Here is a 17133-nt window from a genome sequence, read left to right as displayed (position 1 = left end):
TGCTTCTGTGTGAATGATAACAGGATATGGAGCTGGTGCCCTTGGAGGTCAGGGCTATCAACCAGGTGACATATTCTAGTCCTACTATAAATTTACCATTTGCTATTCCACTATTTATAATTTCATCTTGTCATGAATTGTCTTTTAAGGTCAGCTAAAGCATCAAGATACTTTTAAGAAGATTCTTAATCTTTAAAACACTCCAATGGATATCTTTTTAGCAATTGCCAGCTTCAAACTCGTTGAGTTCAAACTTTACATTTAATCTTTCAAGGTTGTTTATGGGACGGAAAACGTTTCTAGACACAGTATTGTAGAATACATTTATACACCACAGCCGTGTCACTGGTGGAAGGGAGAATTTTTCATATATAACGAAAACTCTTTCTTTAGGAGCTGGTGGTCCAGGATATGGTGGTTATCAGCCCTATCCAGGTAATGGAAACCTAATTGAAACTGTTAGAGATGTGCCACTCGTCTGCTATTATTAGCACTACTACTCACTGCTGCTAATGATAATAGCACTGGTTGTGATTTGTAATCCTTTCATCACAATCAGTGCACATGGTTACCAGTCAAATGGTATTCTATAAACTCACCATAAGCAGATGGTCAAAAATCCTGACTTTATTCCAGATATTGCTTAATGATCTCCTCTCGGTCCTCAGGTTATGGTGGACTGGGAACAGGAGGAGCAGGAACAGGAGCAGGTCCAGGAGCAGGACAAGCCCCTCTCACTCCTCAGAAGTGTAAGTTACACCACACACACACACACACACACACACACACACACACACACACACACACACACACACACACACACACACACACACACTCACACTCACGCACACGCACACGCACACGCACACGCACACGCACACGCACACGCACACGCACACACACACACACACACACACACACACACACACACATAAACACACACACACATACACATACACACACTCACACACACCCACACTCCCACACACGCACACACACACAATCATAGCAGGTATACTTATTTTATGTTATTTCCTTTTACAGCTAAAGCAGCCAAATATGCCAAATATGCCGCCCTCCAAGGCTTTCTTGGAGCAGGTGGCTCTAGAGGTGAGTTGTCTGGATATCACTTAAACCTGGTAATGACCAATTATGTAGAAACACGCCTATATGTATGGGTAGACTATACCTTACAATGGACATCAGGGACCACTGTGCTCTTAAACCTCCAGGGGTAAATACTATGGTGCTACAACACTCTTCTCACAGTTTGAGAAAAAGTGAAGTCCAAATACGAACCCTTTCCAAATGACGTGCTTTGTTCAACATTATATTCTAAATGCTAGTGTAGACAGCTATCTTACAGATGGCTACCTTATCGACCCCAGCCTTCCATTCCATTCATAATTCATCAGTGATCAATATAGAATTAAAACAAAAGACATTCAGATGAAAATAAAATGCCTGGCTCTATAAAGCTGAGAGGAATAAGTCTTTTGTCTCTCCCCCAGGAGGTGCCTTGCGGAGGAGGAGAAAGTGAGGGCCTCACGGTAGGAAGTGACCTCATAAACAACGTGGTGCTACTGCATGATCGAGAATGTACTTCTTACAGCTCGGCCAGAGAGATCCCGTCCATGTGCAAAATGTCTTTTCTGTTGTTGAACTTTTTAACCTTTATGTTTGTATTGTGAGACTTTTACAAAACCAGCTGTCTGATATTTAACACGCCGAAGCCCACACTGACTTTCGTAGCCACACAAGTACTGTAAATGTGGCCTTATAAAATGCTGGTTGGCTATCACTTAATTTGTGCTCATTATGAAGGGTTTGATGCTGTTGTACTTTGCTTACAACTATCACTTTACCGCTCTGTGTCTTAGGTGGATTCTACTCAGAATACTGCATATCTGTGAATGGCAAGTAAGATCAACTGTCATTCTCACAAATGTCTGACAGTCAGTGACATGACATCTGAGCTAAGCAGAATCTGAAGTGTCAGTGCCTTTTTTGTTTCTCTTTTTTGTTTTTCTCAGGCTAAGAGTTTTAACATTTAATTTCCAAACTCACACGTCAGGACGTATAGTCGTCAAAGGACTTGTCGCTGCTATTCAGGGACCCTCTGATGCCAGAGGTTTACAGCATTGTCAGGCTGAAAAAAGTGGCAAATCTTCTGAGATACCTCTGAGATTCTGTTCCTCAGCTTTATTTTCAGTGGTGTTGTGCCAACTTAAGGGAGTGTGGCGATTAGCTTGTGAATCCAACCTTTTAAAGTGTAAGCTAACTATGATCCTCTGTGCATGTACATTTGTGATGGAACAAAAAATGACATTCTTCTGCTCATACTTTTGATATTACTACTAATTCTTCACTCAAGCTTTCTAAAGTGATTTCCACATGTTTTCTTTTTTTTTCTTTTAAATTATTTTTAAATTGTTTTCTTTTGTATGTATGTGTGAGATTGCATCTTTATTAATTTGTTGCTGTTGTTTTGTTAAACAGCTTAACACTATAAGAGTTTTCTAAATGATGTCTCTGAGAATAGAAACTATGCAATCTCATTGTTTTAGACAATATATGAATGACAATACAAGTGTAAATGTGACTCTAATGAAGAGGTCAGTGAGTGCTGTCCATTATCAACAGGTTTTGCCTGTTTTTCGTTTACTCTATTTTAATACTTGTCTAACAGAAGTGTTTTTGTTTGGCTGTAAAGGGGATTGATGCACTATTTCATGATGCATAATTACCTGGCCTAATCCCAGGCATGTAAACTTCTTTCATTAAAAAACAATACTGTTTGACAGAAACCTGAAGAATGTGTGGTGTTCAAGTTTCAGTTCTAACCACATACATAAACAAAATTGTCAACTAACCCCCACCTTTCTCTCTCTCTATCTCTCTCTCTCCTGTCACTCGCACATATGAAGCATTGTGATGACTATCACATTGGTGAAGGACGGTTACAAGCACAATAAGTACACTTCAAAATCATACTTCAAGCAGGTATGAGCTGTCTCAGTACATTAGCAGTTGCTGTCTCTTTTTAGGGTACAAGGTGAAACTGACACCCTCTCTACTGTGTGAGCACTCACTCTTGGCAGACAATCGTGCTTTAATAGCCAGTTCACATCTTCTTTTTTAAGCATTCAAACATTGACTGAAACATTGACCATATTTCTGAAATTTCAGTTCACATGCCCTCAACAACTATTGCATTTACCACAGGAGACCAAACTTCAGTTTCGTTTCTCAAATGTATTCTCAGACAGCATCATTTCCAACCATTGAAACAGAAATTGCCATTGGGCAACAACAACATGACTTGACCTAGGGGATTTTAGTACCGCTTGGGTCATACATTTAAAGAAGATACAATGAGACACATTCTGCGTATTGGGAGTTGCCTAAAACAGGCACAACTGACTTTCAGGGCAGGAAGAGAGAATTCACACATTTTCTGGGTGTGACCACTGCGCGGTAGAAAGGCTGTGTGGGTTCTAAGAGACACTGGCTTGTTTACCAAAACCCATGTCTGGTCTCTGTTAGCGGTTTAGCATATTCTAACAGCAACTGCTACTAAGAATCTTCCAACACAAGGCCTGTGAAGAGACAGTATTTAATGGGCCCAGCAGTCAAAAATAAATTGGGAATCTGTACTAAGACATCTCATATCTCCTGATATCTGCTGAAGCTTCTAGTTCTCAGCCATTTATAGTTTTATACTATAAACATTCTTATCGGCGCCACATAAAACCTCAAAGTGAAGCAAGACAACTTGGGTGTCATGCTATGGTAAAAAAAATAACACAACATTTCTTTCTGCACATACTCACATCGAGCCATTTATCTATAGCCCAAAACGACAACCTGTGCAATTCATGATTTAAGCACTGCCAGTATGTGCATGCAGTGAGGGTGAGAGGTACCAACAGGTGGGAGGAGTGTGTAATCGAATCCCTTGCCCCTCTTAGAAATTATTTGCTGCTAGTCCTTGGTGTGTAGACCAAGGCATTCTGGGAATCACGAGGGTCACTGCGTTTACATTTAGAGGAATTGGAGTCACTGGGTCATTGCCACTCTCTCTCTCTATCTCTCGCGCGCTCTCTAGCTCTCTGCTGGGTGGTTGAGTGAGCAAGAGGCACAGGAAACTGCTGAGGGGGAGAGAAAAAAACAATCGCACAAAGTTTTTGTTGCTTGGCGTGCAAGTGTGTATGGGTGTGTGTGTCACAGCGCAGGACTGGTAGAGGGATACATTCGTTTCGTGCGGGAAGCCGGCAACGGCACATGTGGATTATTAACGTCACAGAGACCTGCAGACCCTGGTGATCTAACCCCTCACGTCGCATCGGATGAAGACCGGTGACTTGATTCGCTCCGCGGCTGAGAACTTTCCCATGTCTCGACGGGACCAGCGCTACAGGAGAGGCTTAAAGGGACGGTAGGTGTTATCTCTCCAGTCAGTTTTTCATGTGACCTAATGTTCACTGTATTCTGAGAACTAACTGCACAATGAACTCACGCTCAATGCTGGTTCTTAAAGGCAGAAACTGCACTGAGCATGTATTTTCTTTATTTTAAGACAGCTAGATTGTGATTAGTAGGCCAAGAAGTACCCTACATGCTATAGATAATTAAGGATAAAGGTATGAAAGGCTCTGTGCAATGTCAGCACATGTATGTCAAAAGTTGTGAAATAAGTAAACCAATGCTTCATGTGATGTGTTGTGAAATCTGCCTTCTGATAAACATCTGTTGTGTGTTCCCACTCGTAATTCCTACCTCCTGTCTACTTTCCTCCCAACATGTTTCCCTCAAAGCAGAACATATTGCATAACTTCAGAAGGGATTTCTCCCTAAAAACTTAATTCCTGTATCGTAGCTTTATGTAGTGAAACCCTGGTTAAAAATGTCCTCCCTGCTTTGTAAGTGGTGGGTTGTGTGGACATAGAATATTTTTCAAAGGAAATCTCTTTGACTGTTAGAGCATGCCAGGGGAAACAGGGCTGGGGAGGGGGCCATGGGTGTGTTCACATTTGAACATAAATGGCTTTAGCACACTGACTTTTTCACTCTTTTGTTCTACCACAAAGCTGTACAACTTCCTTTCGATGTTGTTGTTTTTAGAGAAGTTGAGGGGGAAAAACACTTTCTGTGGCCATCTAAAGAACAGAATAGCATTAAAAGGGTAACGGTTGACATGGAATAGGGAGATCAAATGCTGTAAAAACACTCACTATTTTCGGTTTCTGTGCAATGAGAGAAACTGAAAATGCCATAAGCTTTTGTTTGGGGTCACTCTGTAAAGTCTATGGGTTGATAAGGTTTGGAATGTTTGCTGGTGCTATTTAAAAACAAAAGAAAACACAGATGGGGAACATATGCGCTACATCCTGCCCAGATGCTCTCAATCGTAAACAGATAGAACGAACACCTGAAATACTCATTGTTCTATATCAAAGCTGGTTATGGTTTGAGTCCTTATGTAAGAGAGGTGACAGCAATCAAGCAATTAATCAACACAAATCAACAGCTCTGAACAAACTCTAAATCAATTCTAGGGGGGAAAAAACAGAAAACTAAGCACACATTGGGACATTAATTCAAGACAAGCACTGCAGAACAACCACTGCCAGAGAACTGAGATAATCCGTAAACAGCATGTACTGTTTAATAAAAAGTTAATTCGGTGGACAGGTGTAGTCTGTGTCCAGTTGTAGTCTTACGTTAGGTTGGAGTTCTGCTCTGGATAGGCGTGCGACCGTGCGTCATAGTGGTTGTTCGTGTTGATGAGGATAAGGTGTGTCATGGTACATCGTTCGTAATGTAACATATATAAGGGGAGGAAAATAGTCGGGCGGAATGTAGTTCTGGCTGTCTGAGCCCTGGGGGTTTCATTCCGTTCAGGAAAACTCAGGCACTCACAGACTCCCACTGCAAACTTGCAGGAGGCGTCATAACCAGCCAGAACAGCTCTGTGAACTCCCAATTGTATTCATTGAGATAAGTCTACAAGGCTGTTGATTTGAGCATTAGTGTACTTGAGTTTTGTGTACCGTATGTGATCCAGTGTGAGTGAGATTAGGGGAATTAAGGTTGAAAATGAACTGATAAACACCACAATGTGCAAAGTCTGATGCCAATGGCTTGTATGTTGGCCAAGTGCTTCAATGCTCTGCTCCTTATCCTGGAAGCAGACACACACAAACACGGTGGTGGTACATCAGTGCTACCCTGAGTCTACCCGGAGTCTATGTGGCTAATTGGATTTCCTTAGTTGCCGCAGGAAGGTCTTTTATAGCTGAGGGAATATTATGTCAATATTAGCGTCAGTATTGGTGTCAGTATTAGTCACTTTGTGAGTGATGATGGACCAAAAGACCACTGCCCAGATGAACTATTTACTTCCAGTGGTAGAAATGGGCTCAGATGGGTTTATTTGTGTTTTTTTAATCATGAGCTGAATCATCCACACTGGTTTCAGGTTGTTGTTATGCTGCTGTTGCATGAGGAAACCAGTTGGCACGGAGCTGTCTGATGTGGTAACACTGATGTGTGAGACTTCACCACTGTTGTGATGGTATTGTCTTCAGACACAAGGACTCCTGACAGAATCAGTATTGTTATTATGCGTAGTAAAAAGTCACTTTTCTGGTTACTGCAGTAGCCATTTGTTTAGTTGGTGTTCTTGGTAATTGTTCATGTTGCATAAGGAAATACAAAGAACACCATCACTTTTAGGCAGCCTAGAATTGTGCATGATGCCTGTACCAGGAACTACCAAAGGAAACAGTCCTTTATTTCAGTGGTGTGTGGTGGTGGCGATGGCATGACATTGTTAGAGAAGCATAATCATTCAAAGAAATATTCCACTAATTTAACCATTAAAGGCCCTCTGCAATTAAGGGGACATTACTGTCCACCTATTACTGTTGATAGTCCAACAGCGTTTCCAAACAGCTGAGGTTGTGAGTGTCTGTTCTATGTTGTCTGTGTTTTATCACAGAATTCTGTAGGAAAAGCCATCCTGATCACATCTCTTTATGGTCCTCTTCTTTGGAGAAAGTCCTTTATGACCAGGCTTGGATGTAAGTTGTAATCCATCACATCTCATGACAACATCACTTTCATCATAAGCCTGTTTGTCCATCAATATGTTATTTTAAAGCAGTGAAGTTATTGGTTGAAGTTATTATCCACCATTCACTGGATTCAATATCAAGACCTTTACATGATCCCACTGACTTGGCAAATCTTCCAGAATCATATTAATGAGTCATTTGAGGTCTCATTTGCTCACTTGCTTTTGTAAGTGATTTCATAGCTACAAATCCAGGGTAAACATGCATAGGTTTACATAGCAGTGACGCATCTAGCACTCGTGCCAGGATGAGTCTTGAGGCCAGAAATCTGAATGGAGCGGACATATGCTGAATGTTGTGTAGAGGCTTTTGCAGTCTCTAATTTTCATTGGCTGCATCCTCAAAGTGCTCTTCTGTTCGGAGAGGATTCACTTTCATAAACACATGGATGTGAATCCACTCCCCTGGTCCCGAGTGGCATGTCTTTCTTTGGGAAATATGGTATTGCATACCAATAACACTGAGCTTAACACAGAAATACAACTCTTCCGCAATCTTTTTTCCCAAAACAGCTGTTCTCCTCAAATGTACGCCATGGTTGTCCCACCGCTGTCGAATATTGTTAGTTTAGGGCTGAAAACAAAAGATCCACCCAAATCACCCAGCCAATTAAAGCATTATGTGATCTGGGTTGGATCGCTTACTTTGACCTTTTGCTGTCATTCTTTTTTGCCTCAATTGAACTATGGTTTCTGTGGTGGTAGTCTGCAATGTGGATTGTTTCAGTCAACAAGGGAGTCATTTTTATTTGAACTTCTCATTTATGTCGGATGGAACATTTTGTGGTGGTATATTTTTTTAAACCACATACATGTCTGTCAGTGTGCTATATAGTGTCCTTTCCTGGCATTGATTAATCCCCCCAAAACCCTTTTCTGTTTCTCAAAATTACATATGTAGAAGTTTTTTTCATGAAAAAAATCCTGTCATGGCTTGGATGTAACTCTACACCTTTGCCTCATTTAGAATTTGCTGAGCAATGAATACAAATGAGCTTGACTTGGCTTCTCCTCTGATAGCTCTGGTTTCCAACGTAGCCTCATGCTAATAATAATATACATAAACACCCCCACCCCCCCCATTGGCACACTGGGGTTCCAAGGTGGAAATGCTCAGCCATTGCATGGTCTGCTTATTTCTCTCATGATATGTCATGTTTCATGTAAAAAAACACCATATAGACATATCATATCAACACAGTTAAAAACTTGATTTTGACTGGAGAGGGGGCCTTTAAGAATGTTAAGCATTTACATTTCGTCTTTTAGCAGACGCTTTTATCCAAAGCGACGTACAATGTGTGGTGTGTTACCATGGTAACCAAGTTAACCATGGTAACTTTTTCTCCACACAGACAATACAAAGAAATTGCGTGTTGTTGACTTGCAGTCAGTGTGTGTGCCGTGATGCGTGGGCTGATTTTTATGCTATTCAGTTCTGATAAGTCAAATAGCACCTAAAGACTAATATTACTATTTAAGTCATAATAATTTACTAAAACATCATCGGCTGAATGGATCCAGTCATGAGAAGATGCACGCTTTGGTGATTCACTGTAAATAAAATGCTGTTGTGCCAGATCCGCATTTCACAATGTAGCAACACTGCTTGATCCGGAGTATGGCTAAACTAACAATTTTACTGTGTCGGTATCCACTGTCATTACTCTGATGACGGGACAGGCTTGATGCCAAACAGCTGGGCATCATTGTCAATCAATCTACCTCTCTCCCAATAAAGAAACAAGTGGCTAACGAATGGTACCACCCCTCTTGTTGTGAAGATTTTTTATGTTCATTGCAAGCCTGTAAGCACAGAGAGATATGGCCACTGTGCAATGTCACTGCACAAGATTACTCCTACTAGTAACTCAACTGAGAGGGTCAACTGAGAGGGGGGAAGATTTCTTTGGATGACATTGTTGAGAGCCTATGCTACCACACCATTGGTTCTTTACCCTACCCTTCAACTCTTGTGCTCTCTTAAACACGCTCTCCCAGGTGCTGTGAATGCGGCTCCATTCTCACCCACTGGTACTATGAGAAGGACGGCCGGCTCTTCTGCAAGAGAGACTACTGGGCCTGCTTCGGGGAGACGTGTCACGGTTGCTCAGAAGCCATCACAGGCCTCATCATGGTGAGTGTGGACAGGTTGCATCACGGTTGCATCACGGTTGCATCACAGTAGGATTTTCAATCTGCTGACCAGAGGCTGACCTTTGGTGGGAATGTGTGGGATTAGTAGTTCCCTTCACTTTACTTACTGCACTTAAAAAGATAGTAAGTAGGAGTATGCTATGCATTGCCATTAACTGAGATTTTGGTAAGAGGATTTTGTTGAAGTTTGTCATAACATTTTGCCCTTATTAGGAAGAATATTGAAGACCATCTGTAAATAAATCCTTCATAAAAGGCGTGTTTGAGCCAGCATAAATAATGTACTTGTCTGCGTTTTACAATTCATTTTTTTGTCCCGGACAAAGGAGGTCAGTCAGGGGTACTTTAGTTAAATACAATCTTCTTACAGTAGCACAGTAAACCTGTTTTCAAACGTTTACTAAAGGAAAAAGAAGACTTACATAAGGTCACTTAGGGTTCAGATTTCCAAACCTGAAGAAGTAAGAAGCCTAGTTCAATGCTTTTTTTGCATACACAGCAAATGCAGAATAGTGCCAGCCATGTATTAACACTTGTGCTTACTTGTTTTGCCTAATGTACATCACCATATGCTTAGAGCAGTCTGTGGCTGGTATAGATACTGTTTATACTAACTAATAAGATGCCAAAGGAAGATTTACCTTAAAAACTTTCCACTTCAGGGCTAAAAACAGAGGGCCCTATTTTGACTGTGAAATAGGCTGGCGGCCACACCTGCACAATCTTTTCACAAAAGATCTATTTTCTTGGCCAGATTAGAATGCTGAAAGAGATTGCATTCAGGTTGGTCCAGGTGTTCAAATGAATCGACGTAAAGCTTGCAACGTCTCATATCACATATGCAGTCCGCTTTCTGGTTGGTCCAGGTGTTCAAATTAATCTATGTAAAGCTTGCAACGTCTCATAACCCATATGGAGTCCGCCTTCATGCAGGCTGCTGCTGCTCATGTGTTTCACACATCAGGTTCTTTCCTGGTCTCTGGGATATACTGTCATCATTATATCTTCCCATACAGTCACCAACAGCCTTGTGTTACGCAAATGAATACCTTTATATGTTCACTCTTTCCCGTTGATCCAGTGCTCTGCTAAACATGCTTTCACTCACCCCTTGGCTGGGGCTCCTGCACAAAACTGTCTACAGTTTGTTCCCAGAATAATTAAAAAGCCATGTAAAGGATACAATTTCGATCTAATTAACAAATACCATAGTTACCTGAGACGAACCTAATAAGCTTCTGCTCCCACAAGTCATACTGCAGCAAGTGCCAAAATGTCATTTAACATTTCAGCAAAGATGTTAGATACTGTATACATTTTCCATTTCAGTCCCAACTCTGAAGTTGCACATGTCTTTAATGAGATTAATATCACGTTACCCTTGTTTGGACATTTTACATGCTAAGTCTAAATACATTCTCCAGAATGGACCGGAATATTGATTTCAACATTCTAATCTCGTCCGACACATTCAGTTAAGAGGGATTGGTCGACAATGCTTATTGGGCAGCTTTAACCAAACTCTTCACTACTTAACTCTAATTTCAGACTGCAGGCATTTTCTCATGTGTCTCAGATCTGTTTTGATTTTTTTTCTTTTTTTCATAACAGTGTGAGCAGCACTCATCACATGTCGTCTAGATGATAGAGATACTTGGGTTGTTTGTTTGTGGATCTGTGCCTTTGAACTACCAGGCATCTGTCTAAAATGGAACCAGAAGAAGAAATACCACGTGAACTAAGAAATACCACGTGAACTTAAACAACAGTATGTCTTCCTCCGTGTGAATGACAGTTCAAGTTAATGATCTTTAGTAAACTCATCACTCAGGTTCAATTTGAAAAACAAGTTGTTAAATATTTCTGAGGCCCTACTTACTTCCCCTTGAAAAGGAAATCCCTCCCTATGTGAAATGACACATTTCCTTCCCCTTTACTGTAGTCAAAACATCATAGTTTTAATAATGACGTCATTGCACTCTCCTATTGTGTTGGCCTGACCTCTTCCCTGACTCTCCCTCCACATCCTACTCTACAGGTGGCCGGAGAGCTGAAATACCACCCAGAGTGCTTCTCCTGCAAGTGCTGTGGACATTTCATAGGAGATGGGGATTCATTCACACTCGTGTCACGCTCCAATCTGTACTGGTTAGTTGAACATTTTTACATAAGGACTCATACAAATCCACAGCACAGATGTGCATTACCTCGGTTTACAATACAATAATAATAGTGCCTTTTTAGCTTTCAACATGATACACCTTTACTAAATGCTGCAGGGAAATATGTATTGTTTGTTAACTACCCACAGTGACCATTGTTACCAGCCACTTTTGGTTCATTTTTTCTTTTCACCTGGCAAGGCAATATGGAATAAACAATAGGCCGTAGTTTACACATGTGTAGCACATCCAGTGATTCTGGGGGGGAAACCATGAGCATCAGTTATAATGTGTTTGTTTCACTATGGGTTACTGAAAGTATCTATTCTGGAAAATCTGGGAAAATGACTCTGATATGAACTGTGCACAAATATGTTTATTTATTCTTCCCAAAATAAGATTCATGTCCACAAATATTATCTCCTTTTTCCCCCCCATTAGTGGGCACTGTTATTCGACCAGTACTGAACAGTGTGCAAACATGGAAGGTCCCACGGAGCCTCATACTGTGACCCTGGTCTCCTTTCCCCCCTCGCAAAATGGCTGCCGAAGCCTGTCACTTCACATGGACCAGGATGAAGACAGTGAGAACAACCACATATTTAGAATAGCAGAGTAAGTCAGCATGATTGTTGAGCTGTATGTTTACCATGTTCAAACAGGCTGGTTTAATATCCGTGCTAACTAAGGTAGATATCATCTTCATCACATCATCACGTCATCCATTGCTCCTCTAGGATGGATGTGACGCATGCCAGTGTGGATGTTAAGGCGCTAGTCCATGTGGGCGATAAGGTCCTTGAAATCAATGGAACTCCCATTCAGAACATTTCACTGGATAAGGTATGCCATTCCATGTCATCTTAGCTAATTATACTACACTGCACTACTGTTGTACTTGTGAGTTGCTGCTTCAACACTGACATTTCCCTTTAGGTATAAACAAAGTAATGTGTCTGATAGGTGAAAAATCACCCTAGTTAGTTCAGGACTCCGGAGCTGCATGAAAGTATATTTATTAGACAGACAAACAACAACAATTGCAATTGGGCTCCCCTCCCAGTCGAGGCTGACAGTGAAGCCATGATAAACTCTTCGCACCAAGTTTATATAGTCAGAAGTTTAGCTTTGAGCAGGGATGATCACGTGGTGGATTTCTCACGTCCGAGGCTCCCTGTCTTGCAAGGATGGCAGTTTTGCACAAGGTCGGAAGAAGCACAGTTCCTTTCTTATCTCCTCTGGTCTAAACATGCTCTTGTTCATATGCAGACTTAGTGGCACCTAATATTCTAGTTACACACACAGAGAGAAAAGCCATGCTCCTGCTTTCAGAAGCACATAATTCACAGGAATATATTCAAACAAGTCACTTGATTATTATATTCTTAAGTCATTTACAGTGTTTGGAAATAATCTCTATCAATCCGTCCGTCCTTCCATACATCCAGACATTTATTTATCTATCAATCTATCTGTACTAGACAAAGTAAAACTGTAATGAACATTTAAAGGTTCACAACAATGTTCTCTGTTAAAATGATAAAATCCTAAATACTTGCCATAGTGGGACTGAAGTATATAGTCTACCACGTCATGTCATTTTTAACCCTTCCCATTCCCTCCATCAGATCGACCTGGTGATCCACGACACTGAGCGTTTGCTCCAGCTCACTGTGGAACATGACCCCCAGCGCCCACAGAGCCCCCAGAGGAGGCCCACCTCCATCTTAGGGGAGGAACTGGATATTCCCACCAGCCTCTCAGAACCGCGCCAGAAGAAAAGCCCACGCTCTAGAAACATCCTGTAAGTGACACTTTATCAATAAACATTAACACTGGACACCGCATACCTTTTACAATAACATCGGGGACTGTATAACTTGTAAAATAAGCAATAACATTAGACAAAGCGTAACTTATAGATCACCAGGCTGAGATGCTACTTGTAAAGAGAAAGTGGTGATGGGTCACTGGACTTGCCTGCTGAAAGACAGAATAGCATCTCTTTCCCTCTCTCTCAGCCTTGACTCACTCCTTCTCCTTGTCTCTCTCTCTCTCTCTCTCTGGTTCCTTCCTGTCCCTCTGTGTCTAGGCGAAGCTGCAGCACAGATAAAATGACCAGCTCAAACTATTCCATGCCTTTGCTCTCTCAGAGGAGGGAGATAAACCGCTCCCAGTCTGTGCGGGAGGACACAGGTGGCAGTGCCCACAGGATATTCCGGTCCTCAGACCTCATCCCAGGGGAGGTGCTGGGTAAAGGCTGCTTCGGCCAGGCTATCAAGGTAGGTTGCACCGGATGAACAGAGGTCATTTTGGGTCCAGGGAGTTTTTTTTCAGAGATATTAACTAATAAGGCTGCAATTGTATCAAAATACATACTAATATATTGCAATAGGAGTAGAAAAAGAGAAACAGAGTATTGGGCCAAGATTCCCAGCTCAAATGCCTGGGTGTTGGTATGCATGAGGTTTTATGAACACTTTACCATACATGATGGAGAGCATTTCAAAAACTTTCAAGTTCATTTCCTTCTCCTTCCTGAGAAGGTGTTTTTTTGCTTCTACCACAGTAGGGCTGTCTATAGACAATGTTTTGAAATACAACTCACCATTAAGGAAGGTGTAGAGTAGACAGAAAGTGGACGTTTTAGGCATGCAAGTTGTCAGACTTAAATGTTGTAAAACGTTCATTTTGACAGTGACACTAATCAGTTACTCATGATTTGTTTAATCAACCATAGACACGTTTGTGTTCTGCCTTCTATTGTTTTTCCAGCTGATGTTCATGCTTTGTGTGATTTTCTTCAGGTAACTCATCAAGTGACAGGGGAGGTAATGGTACTCAAAGAACTGATTCGCTTTGACGAGGAAACACACAAAATGTTCTTAAAAGAGGTCAGTGATTCTATATAAAGGAACGAGGGGTTGATTTTGTGGTTTGTTGGTTGGTTGAGTTTGGAGTGCTCATTTTATATCAACATGCACAGCATCAGCTAGTTTCATGATGCCTTTACTGCAGGTGGTGTAGTGTGATATGTGTCCTTGCATTTTACAGGTAAAAGTTATGCGTTGTTTAGATCATCCCAATGTGCTGACGTTCATCGGCATCTTGTACAAGGACAAGCATCTCAATTTGATATCTGAATTTATCCCAGGGGGGACTTTAAGACAGACCATAAAGAAAATGGTAAGGCTAAGTTCCTGCAGACATTTGTTCTCGTTATGTTCCCTACATAATTTCATATTCTATTACATATTTATCTTTGTGTATCTGTTGTATCTGCAACAAAATCATCCTACCAATCTCTGTGTAGCCGACCATTTTATGTTTTTCGCCCCTAAAAAATGTTACTGCATGTATTCACACCTTACAGGACAACAAGTATCCTTGGAGGCTAAGAGTGAGCTACGCCAAGGACATTGCAGCAGGCATGGTAAATCATCTATCCCAGCATCCAATTGGTGCATGTAAAAACAATGTTGCTGTAGCTCATTGTTAAAGGACCTTTCAAAGAGAATGAAATTGGATTGAATTTATTACATTTGTGTGACATTTTATTTTTATCTATTTGTTCTTCTTATCCTTCTCTAAGGCATACCTCCATTCAATGAACATCATCCATCGTGACTTGAACTCCCACAACTGTCTTGTGAGAGAGGTCAGTGAGATAATATATGTTATAGTGTATCTTATTATTAAATGTGTGTGTGTATACACGTATTTGCAATCCAATACATAATGTATATGAACTGTCAGAAGCAAACCCTTTGTATTCTCAGTAACAGTAAGACAGGTCAGCGAGATCCCATATAAAAACCCTGAACAATTATTGCCAGATATGTATTTGTATGTTTGTATGTATAAATATATGAGCTGGCTAAAGCAGACCTTTTGTATCCTCAATAAAACCCTGTTCTACTCCACAGAACCAGAGTGTGGTGGTGGCTGACTTTGGGCTTGCCCGATGGGTGAACAAAATCGAAGTTCAGAGTAGGCAATCCCCCAAAGGGAAGGCTGGACAGCAGACACCACCTGACCGTCGCAGAAAATACACAGTGGTCGGGAATCCATACTGGATGGCTCCAGAGATGATCCATGGTATGTTCAAAAGGAAGATGAAGATTCATGTATTGGTGCTTTGAGATGCTTAAACAAGGATAACCTTTCAAAGTTTAATTGGGGAAATGTTTTGTGTAGATGTTGTGTTTTTGGACCTCATGTTGTCTTCTGCTGCTCTGTGTATAGGCGAGAGATACGATGAGCGGGTGGACATCTTCTCGTATGGGATAATGCTTTGTGAGGTGAGGCATTCATTTTAATGGAGGCAGTCATTCCCTGTGTCAGTGTTACAGAACCTGTGCTAAAAATAACAAGTTATTATATTCCCACAAGACTTTCTGAATTCATGAATTCACCAGCAGTATGTATTATTGCTAAATGTTTTGTCTACTGACAAGTACATTGTTTTTGCCATGGAAACCTAGGCTTTTGACTTCAGCGTTTCTCTCACATACTCACTTTGTTATCCTCCACGACAGATAATTGGAAGGGTGTATGCAGACCCAGACTTTATGCCGCGCACTATGGAGTTTGGACTAGATGTACCTGGCTTTCTCAAACAGTTCTGTTCAGAAGAATGTCCTTCTTCTTTCTTCCCCATGGCTGCACTTTGTTGTGACCTGGTTGCTGAGAAACGGTAAGACTTCAATCCTTTTGATCTCAAACCTTTTTGCAAGCAGTTGAGATTAATGATGTTAATGAATGCTATTTTATTAACTGTATAAATATTATATGTTAAAGAGGACCTTTTATGCCCATTCTTAGTGTTCATAATTTAGGATCTACTGTAATCATGCTTCGATGATCCAAAAACACATGATTTTTCTCATACAGCGATAAAACACACTAAAGGGAAAAAATGAAAGGGCATAAAAGGTCCGCTTTAATAAAGAAATGTAACATTTATTCAAAGTCTGAGATGTTTAAAGTTATCCCCTCCATTTTTACCACTCTTTTTCTTTGTTTGCATCTCCATTTTTATCTTCAAAGGCCACATTTTGCAACACTGGAGAGATGGCTTGAAAATATTCTCTTGAACATGGACATGGGGCTCCCTCTTATGTCCGAGGTGGATGGTGTGCAGAAGGACTTCTGGAAAACCACATTGACAAATCGATCTTAGTGGGTTTTCGTTTTGTTTTTTAATCAGTGTTCCATATGCTCTGCACTTTAGTATTATGTAAATGATGATGTTCATCTGAAATAAAAGTTTTGTATCAAAACAAATGGCCAAGGGTCATTTGAACTGAAAAATAATGGAAAGCTTATAAGCTTTACTTGCAGTGTTCACCTAGCCAGAGCTTTAAATAATTTTGAAACCGAATAGTGGCTTAAAATGTTATAAAAAGGTTTCAAAACCAATGAACTGTAAATGCCACTGAAAATGGTAGAACAAGGCAGAAATAAATCAGATAATGTCATTTATTTTAATCTAATGAATCTTATTTTATCACCGACTGCCCACATTTATGTAACTGCTCAGTGTTTTCCAAGTGAGTTCTTTGCATTTCCATGACCTATGCCCCCTAGTGGCCATCCATGCTGTTACCCTAAAAGAGTTTTCAATAAAATGTATACAATACCATCAGCAATGGATGTTGTTGGATCAACGTACTT

At 40.8% G+C, this 17133-nt stretch overlaps 1 protein-coding gene across 1 annotated transcript; it reads left to right on the top strand.

Annotated features, from left to right (window-relative positions):
- The first annotated feature begins 4122 nt into the window (after positions 1-4122).
- LOC308372933 (LIM domain kinase 1-like) lies at positions 4123-17100 on the top strand. Its single transcript, XM_080848290.1, has 15 exons — positions 4123-4438; positions 9140-9275; positions 11334-11443; positions 11899-12072; positions 12195-12300; positions 13086-13261; positions 13550-13739; positions 14265-14351; positions 14512-14643; positions 14831-14890; positions 15050-15115; positions 15384-15555; positions 15703-15758; positions 15996-16153; positions 16507-17100. The coding sequence occupies exons 1-15, from the start codon at positions 4350-4352 to the stop codon at positions 16637-16639; spliced, it is 1845 nt and encodes a 614-aa protein (XP_080704416.1). The 5' UTR covers positions 4123-4349; the 3' UTR covers positions 16640-17100.
- The last annotated feature ends 33 nt before the right edge of the window (positions 17101-17133 follow it).

Source organism: Sprattus sprattus (assembly GCF_963457725.1).
Source record: "Sprattus sprattus genome assembly, chromosome: 1".
NCBI classification, from domain to species: Eukaryota; Metazoa; Chordata; class Actinopteri; order Clupeiformes; family Clupeidae; genus Sprattus; species Sprattus sprattus.
Note: the sequence above shows the minus strand (reverse complement) of the source record. Positions and strands in the feature narration are given on the sequence as shown.

What these genes read in the sequence shown, in the direction of transcription:
- LOC308372933 (XM_080848290.1), top strand. Translation starts at nt 4,350, where the DNA reads ATGAAGACCGGTGACTTGATTCGCTCCGCGGCTGAGAACTTTCCCATG. An exon ending in CCATCACAGGCCTCATCATG is followed by an intron (nt 9,276 to 11,333) that starts GTGAGTGTGGAC and finishes CCTACTCTACAG; the next exon opens with GTGGCCGGAGAGCTGAAATA. An exon ending in GGCTCCAGAGATGATCCATG is followed by an intron (nt 15,556 to 15,702) that starts GTATGTTCAAAA and finishes CTCTGTGTATAG; the next exon opens with GCGAGAGATACGATGAGCGG.